General features: G+C 40.9%; 1 protein-coding gene and 1 long non-coding RNA gene across 2 annotated transcripts in view; one reads left to right on the top strand and one right to left on the bottom strand.

Annotated features, from left to right (window-relative positions):
* Positions 1-1205: 1205 nt before the first annotated feature.
* On the bottom strand, positions 1206-3798 carry LOC311005224. The gene is made up of 3 exons (XR_014596336.1): positions 3698-3798; positions 2272-2473; positions 1206-1953 (listed from the first exon to the last, which is right to left on the bottom strand). It is a non-coding gene; the product is annotated as an uncharacterized lncRNA (long non-coding RNA).
* A 1399-nt stretch (positions 3799-5197) lies between these two features.
* Positions 5198-17773, top strand: part of LOC311004515 (protein TANC1-like) — a gene marked incomplete at both ends in the record, with an annotated part of 62549 nt that continues 49973 nt past the window's right edge. Inside the window, 5 exons of the mRNA XM_083996618.1 lie at positions 5198-5267; positions 7557-7769; positions 10898-10990; positions 14125-14255; positions 17062-17383. Of these exons, the coding sequence (XP_083852744.1) occupies positions 5198-5267; positions 7557-7769; positions 10898-10990; positions 14125-14255; positions 17062-17383 (829 nt within the window). The remainder of the gene's footprint in view (positions 5268-7556; positions 7770-10897; positions 10991-14124; positions 14256-17061; positions 17384-17773) is intronic.

Below are 17773 nucleotides of genomic sequence, written 5' to 3'. Positions count from 1 at the left end.
GACCAGACGTGGTGTTGTTTCCTCTTTTCACCTACAGCTCCACTCTCCCTCACTTACACTAACTACTGTTATTGTTGAGCCAGAGAATTGTGGGATTTGTAGTTTTTGACCAATCGCAGGTTGTGCTCTTTCTTTTTGTGATTTTCCGGTTCACACATGTATTTTTTGGGGGGGCAAATGCCAGTGAAATGCTCGCCCATGGTGGGCATAAGAAAATTTAAGACCTGTCTAAAATTATTTAAGACTATACTACAATAATTCAACAAATGTAAGACATTTTAAGGCCTAAAATTTAGATTTTCAAATTTTAGACTTTTCAAGACCCCGCGGATACCCTGTAAATTGAATTGAAATTTATTTCGGTCATACAACACCAACATCAAAATCAACCATTCTGTGTGAACAGTTTAGCCTACACATATTATACACAATTGCAACCATACACACACATGAAAAAAGAAAATATCATACAGTGACCGAAAAGGGAATAGGCTTATATTTGCCTATCCTTTACACTCGATGAAATTAAATTACCTAGAATGTCAGCAGTCCAAAATAATAAGATGAAAGTAATCATTACTATATTTTATAATTTTTCATTATTTTACATTTCAAGGCTTTCTTAAAACTCAACAATGAACTACATGTCTTCAACTCATCACTGAGCTTATTCCACATTTTAACTCCTAAGACTGAAACACATTTGTATTTTATATTAGTTCTCACTTTACACATTTCAAAAATCAATAACCCTCTTAAATTATAGTTTCCTTTTCTTAATTTAAATAACTGAAGGATACAAGCTGGAAGGCTGTTCTTTACTCGAAAAATGATTTCCATTGTCTTTAGGAACATAATATCTGAACATTTTAATGCATTAGATCTTATAAATAGTGGGTTGGTATAAGTTTAAGTGCATACATATTTTATGATGCTGTGTATTTCAGGTGTAGGTTAATATACACACACCTCAGGAGGCCTGTCATTGATTGGTTAAAACAAGGTAATCAGTAGACAATGGGAATTAACGTCAGATTTAGTCACGGATCACCTTCAAACTCTCCTTGTCATGATATTTGAATTAATTATACATCAACACCGGCATCTAGTCACCACCTCACAGTAATTACAGTTTAACACTAAGAAAGAAGTAAACACAAAAATGCTCCAGGAATTGAATTCAATAGTTTTTTTTTTTATTATTGCAAACAAAAAGCCAGTTTGATACACCAGAATTTTAATTATGCAGATTCACATTCATAATGTACAATACCGATGAAAAACTGCCGGTGATAAGATGGCAAATGAAAAAAAACAAAAACATTTTCTGTTGAGTTTCAGGCAGAAGAGAAAATGCTCCATTGTTCCAATCTCCATCAGGTGTTCATGGTGTCTTTATTACCTACAAGACAATATAAAACATTTAGCGCCAACAAAAAGGATATTTATACAGCACTTTATTTAAAAAAAACAGAAGCCTTGCATTCATAATCAAAAGCAAATGATGTCATAGAAAGTCACTGGAAAAAGTCTTCATGCCTTATCAAATAAGGGAAAAATGCTTTTATAAGCTGCTTGAAAAACACTGAAGAAATTAATGACAGCACAAACACTACTATACATAGTTTCAGGGGCTAAAATTGTGACTTGAAGTACTGATTCTATCTGGACGATGTCCAACACTGTTGCATCATGTATTCCTCAATTCAATCCGTTCTGCTATGAGTGCAGCAGCCAGAAAGCGCGAGGAAGGATCAGTTTAGCATCTCTATGCAAACCCAGAAGCCAATGTGTCTGCTTCAGGTCTATCAGTGGATGCAACTACAAACAAACACATATGCACTTGTTTACCCACCTATAAAAAAAAAAAGTATCAGTTCTTCTCTAGACTCCTCAGCAGTGTGTTTCACAGTCTTCTCTCTGGTTTCATCTCCAACTTTAAAACATCCAAGACTGAAAAATGGAGGAGAAACAACATTACATTCAGGCTCTTTACAAAATATTACGGTACATATACAAGTTGGGGTTTTGCTGTGTGCAGCAGATAAGATAATTAATCGCAAAAAAACATTTGTTTTAATATTTATCCTCCCCTATTCAATCCGAGACGCCATGGGAAAGAGGCGAGCAGAAAGCGCGGGGACATTTAATGTTGCATCTGAAATATTTAAAACCCAGGATTTCTCACAGCAGAGAGCCCAGGCTGTCAAAGATGCTGCCGACTGTGCATTAGGCACAAAATACTGCAAACATTACACACATCTTACTTACTTTTTCCAATCACAGACTCTCTGCAGGGTTGAGGGTCCTGCTGTTGGAGCTGCTCGCTCAAACCCATTTCTCTGTTTTCCCACCAGCAAGTCGTGACTGGTGACAGACTGTGGTGTTTACTCTGACGTTCTGCAGAAACTCAAACACCACCATCATCCTCCATCTGGCTCCATCAGGTGTCCAACAACCGGCATATGATCCACTAGGAAAGAAGAGGGATTATTGTTAAGAACTCACTGTACAGAGAAAAAACGCTCACTTTCTCAGACTCAACACAACTTTGAAAATGTGGTTTCTGGTGATGTTAACTCATCATCTTCTGTTAAAGAAACTGCACAAGATTTATTAAATCAAAGGCAGAAGAAAAACCAGAATATACAATATCCACAGCAGTGGAACTACTAAAACCTATATAATTTACTGGAAGCTCTTATAACTTTTGTATAATCCACATATATTTTTTCCCCCATTTTTCAAACAATACAGTGATAAAAAGTAGTGCATTAAATTCAAGAAATTAGCCAAAATCTAGAATAACCATAGCACTCACTAGGTCATTTTAAGAGAAATGATAGCTTAGAATTAGAAATGTATAACTTTTAATTACCATTTTTATTACATGTCATTTTTCGATTTAAATAAAAAAATCTGTAGTAAAAAATAAAAATAATTTACTAAAACCCGGAAATAAGCCAGAATCTAAAAGCACAGACACAAAACGTGTGCATTTTAATACAGAGGATCAAAAAACATCTGCTAAACATTTCATAATCTACCGATTGGTTATTTATTGGTTGATCAATCAGTCCTTTTCCTTGATTATGGATCGTATAAACTGAATAACTTAAACTTAACATTTTTAGAGTTTAGTCTGAACACTGAAGTTAGCATTGACGCTAGCTCGTAGCATATCCGGTGCTATGCTAAAGATTGTACCCGTGTCTAAGTGTTTATTTCATTTTTGTTTTTATTTCCCCCGATAAACACTCCACGTCCCCTCGTGTTATCGATTTAACAGTTAAATAGGATAATCTGACATGTTATTAACAGTTTTTTGAAGCAGACGTAGAAAAAGCATAAAGGCCTTGTGCTGCGTTCGAGACAACTGGAAACTCGGGATTTTCTGACCTCCGGCTTCCAGAACCACACCAATCAATGGTAAAACAACGCATTTCTTAACTGCCATAATACATTAAAACGTTATGAAATATACAGATTATCTACTTACTATTACAGATTACGGAACACAGTAAATTCATATTGTTATTTCTCTTCTATTTTAAAAGATCTTGCGAGTTCCGAGTCGTCTCGAACGCAGCATTAGTCGACACGTGTTCATTGACTTCTGAGGTTTAACATCGACTCTTAATCCCTTTACGCTGCGTTTCTCTCAGCATTGAGCCGTAAAAAACAGTCATATACTTACAATAACGGATCATGTCGGTGGCGGTGCTCATGGTGGTTGAAACACTGGATTTGTTTTGCATTTTTATTGTACAGAAGACGAGCTTCCTCTTTCTTCTCCTCAGCTTCAGAGACGAGAAAAGGAGCGAGGAGAGTGAAGCCAGCGGATTAAATAGGGCACCACCGGTTCGCCCCCTAGAGGACGAAGCGGGAACTGCACGCAACACCCTCACCCCCTAGTGGAGATGTACAGGAAGCGCTTGTACCCTAATTTACAAAAGTTCAGTATTGAATCTGACCTCTTTCCTCATAATCCACCATCTAAAACAACGTTGTTTATACTTTTACAAACCAATATGTAAATAAATACCCACAATCCCACTCGAAATGTCATGAAAGATCAAAAATATAAATCTCTCCTTTTTAAAAAAAAATACTTTATTGCAGAATTCAAGTTCATATTCCAGCACATATCTTATCAGTCACTGGCACATCCCTGCAACATTTATGACATTTTTTAGTGAAAAACATCAAAGGAAAAATGAAAAATAAATGAATAAAATAAAATAAAAAGTAAAATAAGAATAAAAAAGAAAAAATAAGATAATAATATTATATAATAATAATGAAAAACATCAAAGGAAAAATGAAACATAAATGAATAAAATAAAATAAAAAGTGAAATAATAATAAAAATAAGATAATAATATTAATAATAATAATAGTAAGGGGAATATTAATAATAAAGGGGGGAGGAGGGGTGGGACAAAGACAGTTGGAGAAAAGAGAAAAAAAAGGCCATAAAATAGAAACAAAAATACAATATATAGCTACATGCACAAATTTGTTCTATTCAGAGATCTAATAAACATTTCTTCAGGGCTGAAATCATCCGTTTTATTTATTTAAATAATCAAACCACTATAAATCTCTCCTTTACCCAATGTGTGACTTTGTAGAGTCAAAGAAACAACATCATTACGATAAGAAAAATAAAATACACATTTCCTTTCTAAATCAGTTATTGATGTAATGGGCTAATTAATACAGGGTAAGGCTGCATCAAATGAGACACATCACATGCATGTGCACGACGCGCGCAACCGCGTCTCCCTCCCTCACTCTCCCTCTCTGTGACTTGACTGAGGAGGAGACGCAGCACTTCACTTCTTAATTGGACTCCTCCAGTTTAAATGTTCCTCCTCCGTCGGCGGCGCCCCGTGGATTTATGAGAAGGAAATGCGATCATCAAAGGAGACTTAAGAACAGGTAACTCTTGTTTTTAATTTCCACACGACGTGGTTTTTAAGTGAGAACACCCTCAACTGCACTAATGGTTATGTAAAGAAAATTACTGATTGTTATTTATGCTCTAAAAAAAAAAAAAAAACTGCAGCTTCAGTACTAACAGTTAAGGGTAATGTTGCCTGAAATAATGTGCTCTTTTTTAATTCAAATGAACATTTTGCTTATATGGTCTGACTCTTCCACAGGCGGTAGACGGTGACGCAACAGCGCAGCGATGTTCAGAGCGGTGTTTGGAAACAAGGGAGGAGGGAAGCGTGGAGAAAAGAAGAACCAGAGGCATCCAGGTGAGAAGAGAACAACACCTGTGTAACCAAACTGTGACTGCAGCATGGTGGCCCCAGCACTGCACCTCTGGCTGTGTGTGATGTATAGCCTATGTCTTGCCTGCTTAATGCCATTTAATCACTGTTTTTTTTTTAATTATCATATTATTATAAGCCTATATAATATATTTTCTTGTCCTTGATCACAGCTTTACAGTATGTTAAGATGCAGATATGATGCATTGCACACACACACATACACCAGCAGCAGCAGCTCTTGCATTGTTTCATGACAATATTCAGGTTCTCTCCTCTTGGGTGAGATAAGTAGAGCCATTTCAATTAGCCTAATTCATCAGTGTGTTCTGTCCTTCACACGGTGTCCCGCTGCTTGCGTTTAAAGTGTGTCAGGCGAAGTTAGAGTAGGTTAGGCAAACATCCTGACCTACTAAAAAAAACACACACACACACACACACACATGCACACACACTGGATTTCAGAGGAATTTATGAATGGTTTGTTTTATTTTTTATGTGGCTGTGTGTTATTAACCTGTGAGCTTCACGTCTGCTGCATGTGAAGAAGCTGAAGGTTTTTTTTTCCACAGGATGAACTTGTCAACTTGCTGCAGCAGAGGAGAGATCTCTCTCTCAGACTGCGCAGTGTGGAGATGAGATAGATGATCATCATAAGCAGAGCTCAGTATTAGAGCAAACCATGTTGCTCATTAATATTTCATAATGTGCTGCTCTGGGTATAGCGAGAAAGAGGAAGATAGAGAGCTGTGTGTGTGTGTGTGTGAGTCTCATTAAAAATGATATGGTGTGTTTACAGTGCATTGGTGCTGGTGTGATCATTGGCAATCAGAGAGAGACACAGAGATAGAGAGACTTCCTCTTCACTTTTCTCTTGGAAAAAGAAAAGATTCAACTTCAGCTGAGGTTCCTCTGACACCTTGGAGAGGCAGCAGTCCTGTCAGAGTTGTGTAAAAGTAGATGCAACGTGCATTTGTGAATCTTTAGTGAAAATTGTGAGTCCTGGTGGACCGACCTCTGAGAGGTGTAACCTATATACAGCGAGGTCTGCATGCATGGTGTTTATTTAAAGACACATGCAGCAGCATCATCGTGTCTGCTGCGGTAAACGTGGACACGATGTGGGGTGATTGAAGTGTTGAATTGAAAAATGATGAAGTGTAGTACACTACAGCCTCATTATTGAGAGTGATCTGATCCCATTTCCTTTAAATAGATGTTCTGGCATTGCCAACTTTCCATTACCTCATTCAGCAATATGCCTCCAAGACAAGATATGTTCGCTCTGTCTCTCAGCCGTATGGGAGGCATATTTTACTTCCCTCTGTGTGTGTGACATGTTATAAAGGGAGTAAATTTACTAGGATTTGTACTTTACTAGAGTATTAGATTTCTTCGGTACTTATTACTCTTACTTGAATACATTTACAAGACAAATACTTTTACTTTTACTCAAGTTAATTTCTAGGAGGGCTGAAAAGTACTTTGTCAAAGAAGGAAACCTATCACAGTGCAGCTCTCCACTGGGATCTACGTATAAGTGGAAATACGTCGTCATCCCTCCCCATAAGGATACCGCCAAAGTTCTCAGAAACATGAGGGTCCTTAAATTAATTTAGAAAAAATTATAGTAATTCATTGATGTGAAAAATAAGAAATGTACTCTTACTCTTACTCTTACTTTTACTTAAAGCAGAAGTAAGCGATCCGGTCGTTTTGGCTAATGCTGCGTTCCAGGCAGGCTTTTGAAACCGTAAATTACAGCTTCAAGTCACAACTTACGACTTTGTAGCGTTCCAGGCAACCCACTCGTGTTTTTCCGACCTGTTTTACCTGTGAAAGTCACTACAACGGCCACTCGTAACTTCCTACCCGTGAACTCATACCAGATCGAACTGGTACGACTTCACGGTCGGAAAAATACGAGTTTCCTTGAATGCACCATAACAGTCCTCGTCCCTACGTCACCACATTCACGGCGTCCCTTGGCTGCACACACAGCCCTGCATGCCGTTCTCTCTCCTCATTGGATAAAAACTTTAGGATACGATAAATGTTTTCTCCTCGACTCAGAGCAGAGCAGAGGGACTGAGAGACCCGTGTTTCAGACCAAACACTCTATGTAAGTGATTGCTGTCGGAAGATATAACTATTTAAGACTTATATTAACACAAATATATCACTCACTTCTGCTTTAGAGTAAATTTAAGTCTCGGCCTCTTTAACCTGAACACCCGTCCTGCTCTGACCTCTCTCTCCCCCATGCTGCTGCAGGCGGCGAGGTGTACACCCACAGCACCTTGCAGAGGACCGGCGGCGGTGGCGGCGGCGGCGGGCGCGTCCGACACCACAGGGAACACGACAGCGGCCACGCCGACAAACTGAAGAGACTGACCAAGGGTGTGTCCATCTCTTTACCGTCCTCGCCTCTTCTCCCCCCACGGCAGCCCAACATAGCCCCCTCCCAGTCCTGCGTCAAGTTTCCAGGTGAGTTTAAAGGTGCATTGTCTATAGGAATTAACTCCCATGATCTAGCGTTGCGGTTGTAGAATATATCGCAAGCAGCTCAATCGTTTTTTTCATGCTGCATTCACGTGAAATTGGGCAGATGGCAGACGGACGACAGCCGCAGCACGAGGCAAAACAAAACACGTGACAATATGTTGTCACGTGTTTTGTTTGGTTTACCTGACCCACGTTTTATTTATTTATTTATTTATTGGTTTATTTGGGTGGGACAATGCACATTAATGGACATATAAAAACATGTAAATGTGCCGGATTGTAGCAGCTAGTGCTAGTTTCCATCCGAACACACAACTTTAACGAAATAAAACATTGACATTTTGACAACACTTCCATTGGTAGGGGGACCAAAAGAGTTTCTGAGAGATAAAGTGCAAAAGTGCAGAGGTGCCGGGCCAAAGTGACAAGTGCTAAAGTGCAGGAGTGCATGTTTTACCGGCTTTCTCTGGACTTCTGTGACTAAAATGACATCTGGTTTGTTACCTACGGCCGTCTGCCCGACTGCAGGTGAATGCAGCATCAGTGTAACGCTCCAGCCAGCACCGAGCTTACCCGCTCCATGTAGATATGAATGATATGAACGGCTAATTCAGAGCTGAAAGGAACACTTCACTTTGTTGATGGGGGGGATTACTGGTTAATGAAAAACAGACTTTTGAACCAAATAATCGATTTTCGTGAACAGGAGAAGTTACACGATGTCCCTTTAAAAAAGAAATGCAAAAAAAAAAAAAAAAAAAAACAATTAGACACAGAAGCAAAGCACGGTTTGAATATATGAACGACTGAGCATGGTAACGAGCTTGTGCATCAGGGAGCATGTAGCTGCAGAAAATAGCAGAACGCTTTCATGGGTTTTGCCTTGATTAGCAGAGAGCTTCTGTGCGTTCAGCTGTTCCATACATGTGACAGCAAATACAAGAGCATACAGACTCAGTGTCCTCAGGGCCACGAAACATGTGACAGATTGTCAGAGTAAATGATTGAACAAGAAACCTTAAGGCAAGGAACCCCAATTAGGTAGGTCAATGTTTTTACATGTTAAAAAATTACAAAAACTAAAAACTAAAAAGTCGGGATCAAACCATCTCTGCTGAAATAAACAGTTATATCTGCGTCACGGTGTCAGATTGTGTTATATCCACAAACAGCAGTGAACTGGGGCGTCAACAGTCTGAAATGTTTGATTTGATTCCTGCATGAAGCCGCAGCCGTCGACGTCACGAGACATTTTCACTTCTGTGTCGACTGTGGAATAATCACAGTGGCAAAAAGGCTTCACAGACATTTCAGATACTTAGTTCTATATCAATATATTGTTATTTATGTTGTCAGTGCACCAGGATGTGTAAGTTTCACATCACTGGACCACGATTTGTCCCCAAACTAGTTGTGACGTCACAAAACAGGTGCGTTTGAAACCTGCCTCTTGTGTCTTAAACCATTTAAACATCCAAATAAAGCAGCAATTAGTAAAAACCGTATTTTTGAATGAAGGGCGACTTCAGTGACCTAAAATCTTTTTTGGATTATGTTTAAAATAAGTTAGATCACATTCAGATGTTTCTATGGTTTACTTAGTGCGTCAGGGATTAATTCATTAATTCTTCATTTGTTCCTTTCGTGAAAGTGTACAGTACGATACAATATGATGATAGGAGAGGATAGGATAGGAATTTATTTATTTAAAACAGGGACAATGCACAAAAACATTAATCTTCTGAGACAAGAGAAGATGCCTTAAGCCAGGTTGTAGCAACATTTGCTAATTTCCACCTGTAGTCCCTCGGCAGGTAAGAGACAGACAGATAACAATATTAAGATCGTTGATATAAAAATGATAAGATCTGGTATAATAATATTTTTTAAAATAGACAAAATAAACTAGCAAAAGCAGGGAACAAGAGCGCCAAATCATGAAATGCACAATAGAGCTTAGATGAACAGCACATACTCTCTCTTACTCTCATCACACATTTACAAAACTAAATCTATACTTAGATTCCAATCAACACTTTTCATAATTGGAAAGTTAGACGGTCTGTCACTTCCAGTCACCTACACCATCAGCTACACCCTTTATTACATCAACAAAAAACATAACAACCCATATAGTAAGTTAATTTATAATATATTTCATATTTAACCCTTATTAAGGGAAGCTTTTAGGTTATTTCTAATTGCACTAAGTCTTGTAATTGTTGGAGGATGAGAAAACACACTCCCATGTTCACCTGAAGGTGCCTCACCTGTGAGGAAACACTAGGTGGCAGTGTCCTGCAGTCATTCACAAAAAGGTGCTCTAACATTTCACTGCATGCAGCACAACCTTGTTTTTTTGTTTTTTTTCCTGCTACACTGAAGCTACATGACCAGAAAAAACCAAAAACTACGTCAAATAAAAAAAATATATATATATAGTGTCATGCATGGATGTACACTTCCCCTGGTTGGTTGGTTGGTTGGTTGGTTGGTTGGTTGGTTGGTTGGTTGGTTGGTTGGTTGGTTGGTTGTGTATAAAAGCACAGTGTGAGCTGCAGTGTTTCTAGGCTCCGTCCACCTGCATCATTGAAAACACAGAATAACCTTGAGTCTAAAAATGTGGATCTCTTCTGTGTGAATGATCCGGTCCTGATGAATCTGAGCTTCCAGGAGCCGTCAGATGTTCCTGCATAAATTGAGACACACCCACACACACACACACACACACATACACACATCAATGTGAGTGAACCGCTGTCCCTGCCATCTATCTATCTCTCTCTCTCTCACACACACAAACACACACATACATACACATTAGCAGTGTTAATACATTATAGATAAACACCCACGGTACAGTGAATATTGCACTGTTTGCATGCACAACGCCGCCTCACACTCTGTACATACGGCTTCATCCTCCTGGGACACAATTCAAATTCTGCACCACAGATCTCATCTGGGGAGGCTTAATCTCTCTCTCCCCCTCTCCCTCTCTCTCTCTCACTTTCTTTCATATCCCTCCCTTTCTCCACCCTCAATCCCTCCCCCTCCCTCTCTCTTTCTCTCCGGTCTCCCTCCCTCGCTCTTCGCTGTGGCCGAAGAAGGACGGGTAAAGAAGCTGGAGTATGTGGACGGCTCTTCCAGCGCGAGAGAACCTCTTGTCTTCGCCTCGTGCCGTGGCAAGACAGACCACAGAGGTGAGAACGAACCGGGGGGTGGGAGTGGGGTGTGTGTGTGTGTGAGTGAGTGGGGGGGAGTGTGTTCAGCATCGTGCCGGTGTCGGGGGGGAGTTTTTCCCAGGTATTGATTTTCGTTGAAGTGAAGCTGAATGAGAAGGAAATGAATGAATGAGGTGAGGTGAAGGAAGGGGAGAGTGGATGCTGCTGCTGGAGATCTGTGGATGTTTGTGTGTTTTTTTATTTATCTAAAAGGTTGTGTTAAGTTGTCAGATGTTGTGTGTGTTTTATGTTTGTGTGTCTGTGTATTGATTATTTTCTTTCACGACACTTTCTCCTCAGACTTTCCAGTTGTTGTGGCGATTATTAATGTTATTATTCTTAAAATTAAAGCAGTAAATGTTGTGTTTCTGACCGCCCTTATAGGCTAAAGGCAGATTTTGTTTTATGAAGCATCTTCCATCGCCATCGGTTGCCAGGGACACCTCCGCCAGCTTCCCGTTTCCAATGGCAACTGCTAGGTGGTTTGATGAATAGTACTGGACATTGCATTCAGTGTGTCCTCATGTTACTCCAGATTGGATCTCGGTGCTCTGCTGAGTAAATGCAAAGTTTTTGCTCTCTCTTGAAACACACACACACACACACCCTTCCTCCTCCTCCCCCCTAAAAAAAGCCCCAGCTGCTTTTCTAGCTTGAAAAAAGAAGGAGAAGAAGGAGAAGTGAAAAGAGTGTTGACAGAGGCGCTTTAACAAGGACACCTGATGGAACAAAAGTGACAAGGCTGCCCTCTTGAAAACTGACCTTGGTTTTTGTTGGTCTCAAAAGCAGAGCTCGACTCGTGTTTGTAGGATGCACATAGAGGAACGATGTGATGCAGTATCTCTGAGTGGAGGAGAGGAGATAGAATCAGCAGAGAGAGAGAGAGAGAGAGGGCACAAAATGAATGTGATGTCTAAAACGCAAAAGATGTTTGTGAGGAGGAGTGAGCTGTTCCTGTAATCCGTGATGTCCTGTCATCCTGTTGCCTGGTGGTGCCAGCTCAATATGCACGTTACTCAGCAGCCGATAACAGCACATAGATTATAGGTTGTTGTTGGGGCGTGAGAAGGAAGGAAGGGAACGTTCTGCTGAGAGAGAGACATTTCAGAAAACTGTTTTGTTTAATTAAAGGTACATTGTGTAGGAATTACTCCCATCTACAGTAGCGTTGCGGTTGTATATCGCAAGCAACTCAATCTATGTATTTTTCATGCTGCATTCACGTGAAATTGGGCAGTGGGCAGACGGACGACAGCCGCGGCTGCACGTTAACGGCATAAACAAGCCTCTATGTAAACAAGTGGTCCATCAGCACGAAGCGAAACAATACACGTGACAATGGCGATGTCGTAGTTTTACCGGCTTTCTCTCGACTTCTGTGATTACTTCTGCCGTTGTATATCGCAAGCAACTCAATCGTATTTTTCATGCTGCATGCATTCATGTGAAATTGGGCAGACGGCAGACGGACGACAGCCGCTGCAAAACAATGCACGTGACAATATGTTGTCATGGCAATGTGGTATTGTTTACCTGACCCACGTTTTACCGGCTTTCTCTGGACTTCTGTGACTAAAATGACATCTGGTTTGTTAGTGACGGCCGTCTGCCCGACTGCAGGTGAATGCAGCATCAGTGTAACGCTCCATTCCTCCTCACTGCGTTACCGCGGTGACTTTTCACAGACGCCACCTCCACCTGAGCCGACAGCTCCGGTGTCTCCGCTGAGTTTCCGTGGTTCCCTACCGTCACGCTGCCACCGAACGTTAAAAAAACATGGCGACACGACAACATGGCAGCCAGCACCGAGCTTACCCGCTCCATGTAGATACTGTAGAGAGCCGAAGCGGAAGCAGGAAGTAACGTCGCCATGGGACCTCAATTCGGAAAAAGTCTCCATGTGAGTGAACGGGAGTCAAAATTTTATTTCGTGATCCGATTGAATTGTGCTATGAGAAAAAAATATTACCTCTACCTGTTTAAAACATCACGTTTCATGCTGAGAAATCAGCAGTTTATCGTAAAACGGCAACGGAAGAATGTATTTTGTGTGAAGACGCTCCACAGACTACAGATCTGGTGGTGTCCCACAAAAAATGTGTCACCAACTGACACGGGAAAGGGCGGCATGTGGTGTGTGACGTCACCTATGCCACCTGTAGTCTTTCTGGTTACGGATTCTTTATTTTTATTTTTTCATGGCACAATTGAATTGGATCACGAAATAAAACTTTGACTCCCGTTCACTTACATGGAGACTTTTTCCGAATTGAGGTCCCATGGCGACCGTTACTTCCTGCTTCCGCTTCGGCTCTCTATGTGAATGATATGAACGGCAAATTCAGAGCTTACCGGAACACTTCTGTTTGTTGATGGGGGGGATTACTGATTACTGATTAATGAAAAACAGACTTTTGAACGAAATAATCGATTTTCGTGAATAGATAACAGGAGAAGTTACACAATGTGCCTTTAAAAAAAAGAAAAAAGCCTCACTCTGACTCTGCAGAGGCGGGCGTGGTGGTGGTGGTGGTGGTGGTGGAGGAGCTGGGGGGGTTGGAGGTCAAAGCATCAGGGAGCCTTTAAAACAGTGATGAATGAATGCAGCACATGGCCTGTGTCAGCCAATCTGTCCAAGGAGCAGCTAAGAGGGGAAAGAACGAAAAGCGCTCCTTCTCTTCTCTTCTCTTCTCTTCTCTTCTCTCCTCTTCTCTTCTCTCCTCTTCTCTTCTCTTCTCTTCTCTTCTCTTCTCTTCTCCACTCCACACCAAAGCTCATTGAAATTCACCACCCGTCTCTTAAGCGAGAGCACCTGGCAGGCGTGTGTGTGCACATAGGCAAAACTCACAACCTCGCACAACCTCACACAACCTCACACAACCTCACACAACCTCTCGCTGCCTCTCACTGCAGGAACAGGAACTGGAAAGCCACTGTCTGTGCAGGACAGCTGCATGTTGACCTGTGGATGCATGCATGTCTTCTACTTCTTCTTGCTTCTTCTGCTCAGTGGGAATCTTTGCCGAAGCTGAAACCATGTCTTCCATTTGCTTCTTATTATCTTATTAATCCGTGTGTCCTGAATGTGTGTGTGTGTGTGTGTCTTGTTCCAGACCTCCACGTGGAGCCCCAGCTGGGCTCCTCCCTTTCTACCCAGGAACTGATGACCAGACTATGCTTCTTATTGGGAGAAGCAACGCCTGGCACTGCTAGCTCTCCTATGGAGGACAGGAGGGAAAAGAAGGTAGGGGCAACACAGCCGGCGGCGGTGTAATATTGATTCTTAATGGGGGGGGGGGGCTCTCTGTGCTGTCATGTCACATAAAAAAAGCAATAGATATAGTTAATGAAACATTTTTTTAACCCCTCATGTCATGTGTCCACTAAAAAGGATCTGAATTTCCATATCACGCCCTGTGGATTTGTTTGTTGCCTGTTATTTAAAGTAATATAGAATTATGTATTTATTAACAAAAATCACTCTCCTCTGATCTCATCTGAGCATTTCGCTGTCTCTAAATCATAACTGTCTGCAGCAATTTAAAGAAAACATAATGGAAACTGACATTTTCATATCACGTCCTGTGGATTTGTTTGTTGCCTGTTATTTTAAAATGCAGCTGTGTTGCAGGAGGCGCAGGGTTTTTAAATACAGCTTGATTCAAATTCCCTCTTGGAAAAAAAAAAAAAAATCGATATGTATCTGGAAGCAGTATTGTAATTGTAATGTGTTGCTATGCTTCCACATCCAATGGCTCCATTTCTCTCCATCCACGCTGTCAGCTGGACCTCCTCTTTCTCTCTCTCTCTCTCTCTCTCTCTCATGTATATATAAACTATAAGAGGAGCGATCGTACTGTATGTGCTGCTGTTATGTGTCTCCATCTCGGTCGGTGCCTTTGCTTTGCATTTGCTCAGCCTTGGCCCATTTTCTCAGCCTCATTCCTCCACCACCTGAGCTCCAGATTCAGTCCGTTTCACAGAGATAGCGACGAGGTTCATATGAGGAATGTGGGTTGTCCTGGCTAAGATAGATGAGGCTCTGTATAAAGGGAATAACAGTGAGCCGTTTCCACTCTGCTGCCTCGTCTCCCTATACAGTCTCTCTGTGTGTGTGCATGTGTGTGTGTGTGTTGCAGAAACGTTGCATCAGTAATGAAGAGACCTGAGATGCACGTGATTTAAACTACACGGATAAGGAATTTTAAAGTAATATATGTATTTATTAACAAAAAACACCTTATCCTCTGATCTCATCTGAGCATTTCACTACCTCTAAATATAACAAAATATTAATTTTCTGCAGCAATTTATAGAAAACATAATGGAAACGGACTCAAACATGAATCACAGCTGCTAAAAAAGACCAGAGAATGAAACCAGGACCTCTCTGACAGTCTAATATTATAAGCTGCTGCTGTAATAACCTGAATGAAACATGATTTATAGCACCAGTAGGTTCCAGTATATTGAATATGCCGTGTGTTTCTTCTTAAAACGTGGAATTAAAAGGCCCTTTATCACTAAATATGACACTACTGAGATGGAGCTTGAAGAATAATGTCATCATTTCTCAGCCTGGCTCTTATCTCTCCGTGTGTGTGTGTTTGTGTGTGTGTATGTGTGTGTTGTTTTTTTTTAACACCATAATGAAATGTGGTGTTCAAATTCACTTTGTGTTCTCTTTGCTTTACTCTGGAGCTTTACCACACGGTCGTTCCAAGTTTCAATCCAAAACACAAACACAAAACACTCGTCCTTTTTCCCATAGTAACACACAGATGGACGACACTTCCATCCAAGTTTCTATTATACTCAACAATACACCTGTGACAGACACGGGTTTATTTTAGTCTTTGTGAAATCAGCAGGAGGAGAAGTAGAAGAAGACTGAGTGTACGATGACTGTTACAGTTGACGCAAAACTGGGTAAAATGACAGGAAGAGTAAGAAGAAAACAACTGAAATTACTCCCTTTAGTTGCACAAACTCGTACACATGCACGGTGGAGTCGTGTGTTTTGAAAAGGTCACAAATGACGCTGTGAGTTTACTCCGTATTTAAAACAGAGGGATGCCACACACTGTCTTCATACACATCATCTTACACACATCTTATTGTAATATATTATTCGGGCAAGTACTTACAAGAGCTCCCTCAACTGTATTCTCACTTTACAAAAACGATTCATCAAAATGAAAACATTTTCTAACAGACTCACTAGATCCACACCCCTGTTTCAATCCCTGAGTATATTCTTCCTATTTTTGCTGTAAGTACTTTTCAAATATGTATTTTTGTTTATCAAGTTACTTCCGATCTGTTTCCAAACTGTATTTCAGTTCAATTGCCAGATTCATAATTTCAACACTAGCAAATACTCTTCATCCCACTTTTTTTCAAGTCTACTTTCTCTCAGTTCTCAATTAGATTTAGAGGTCCGCACTTTTGGAATTCATTACCAGTTCACCTTAGAAAAAACTGCACAAGCATAAATTCATTTAAGAAACAAATAATTCATTTTCCAGCATTGGCCCAGTTGAGCAATGCATAACCCACATATTTTCTTTATATCACCACACAATAATATTGCTTTTCTCTCCCTCTCTCTCTTTTCTAATTGTTTCATGTTGTTCTTCACATTAAATTAAATTAAATGTATGTTGAATGTTTATCTTTAGGAGGAACACTTGACAAGCCCTTAGGGTTTGTTTTTTTTGGTTTCTCCTGCACATTTGCTTTATCATTTGCTTTTGTTTTTTTTGTTGTAGCCTAGTTGTTGTTCTACTTTTTAATATGCTGTTTTATATATCTTTCATTTCACGTTCTTTGCTCATTTGTGGAGTAATTATGTGGAATAGTTTGGCCGAAAACATTAGAAATAGTAAAAGCCTAAGTGAGTTTAAAAGAAAGTTTAAACAACAGATGTTTGATGTGTACAGTCTGGTTGGTTGCTGTGGTCTGGTGTGAAATAAACACTACAACAACAACTTTATCCACTTAGTCCTCCCTTCCTCCCCTCCCCTTTTCTTTTCTTTTCTTTTTCCCAGAGCGACACCTCGGCCCAGGGGGGGAGTCCCAGCTCCACTCTGACCTGCAGCACCGCCTCCCCCTGTTCAGAGAGCCCCTCGTCCACGCTGAGCACCGGCGCTGGAGGCCAGTCTTTGCCGCCGCAGCCTTTGCCCTTAGGCCTTCCCTCACCGCACTGCAGCTCCAGCCCCAGCCCCAGTGGGACGCTCTGCAGCCCCGTCGCTCACCCCGGTACTGGTCCTGGTCTTGGTCCTGGATCTGGACCTATCACTGGGAGCAGCCCTGGGCCTCCTTCCCAAAGCCCCACCTCCACTCTGGAGAGCAAGGACAGTGGGATCATAGGTGAGAGCTGCTGCTGCTGCTGCTGCTGCTGTTGTGTTGTTGTGTGTCCTCTGGTCAAATGAGGTCTATACATATTGTATGGGTTCACATTGGTTATTACACACAAGGTGAAGCATGTCCAATAGGAAAGCTGTCAAAAACGTAAGCCGTTTTTTCCGGGGTTTTTTTGCTTAAAACAGAAGTAAGCGGAATGTTTGTGTTAAAGGGACAATGAGGAGTTTTGGAAAAGCAAAGCGTTTTCACACTACATTTATGAGCCTCCGCGCACACCGTGAAATTCTTTGACCGGCGCAAGACAGACTCATGTTTTCATTCATCAAGAATTAAAGTCAGAGGTTCGAAGACGATCAGATACCGTCGTAGTTCTGACCTTAAACCGCGATTCGGTAG

This window comes from Trachurus trachurus (assembly GCF_905171665.1).
Source record: "Trachurus trachurus genome assembly, chromosome: 3".
Lineage (NCBI taxonomy): Eukaryota > Metazoa > Chordata > Actinopteri > Carangiformes > Carangidae > Trachurus > Trachurus trachurus.
Note: the sequence above shows the minus strand (reverse complement) of the source record. Positions and strands in the feature narration are given on the sequence as shown.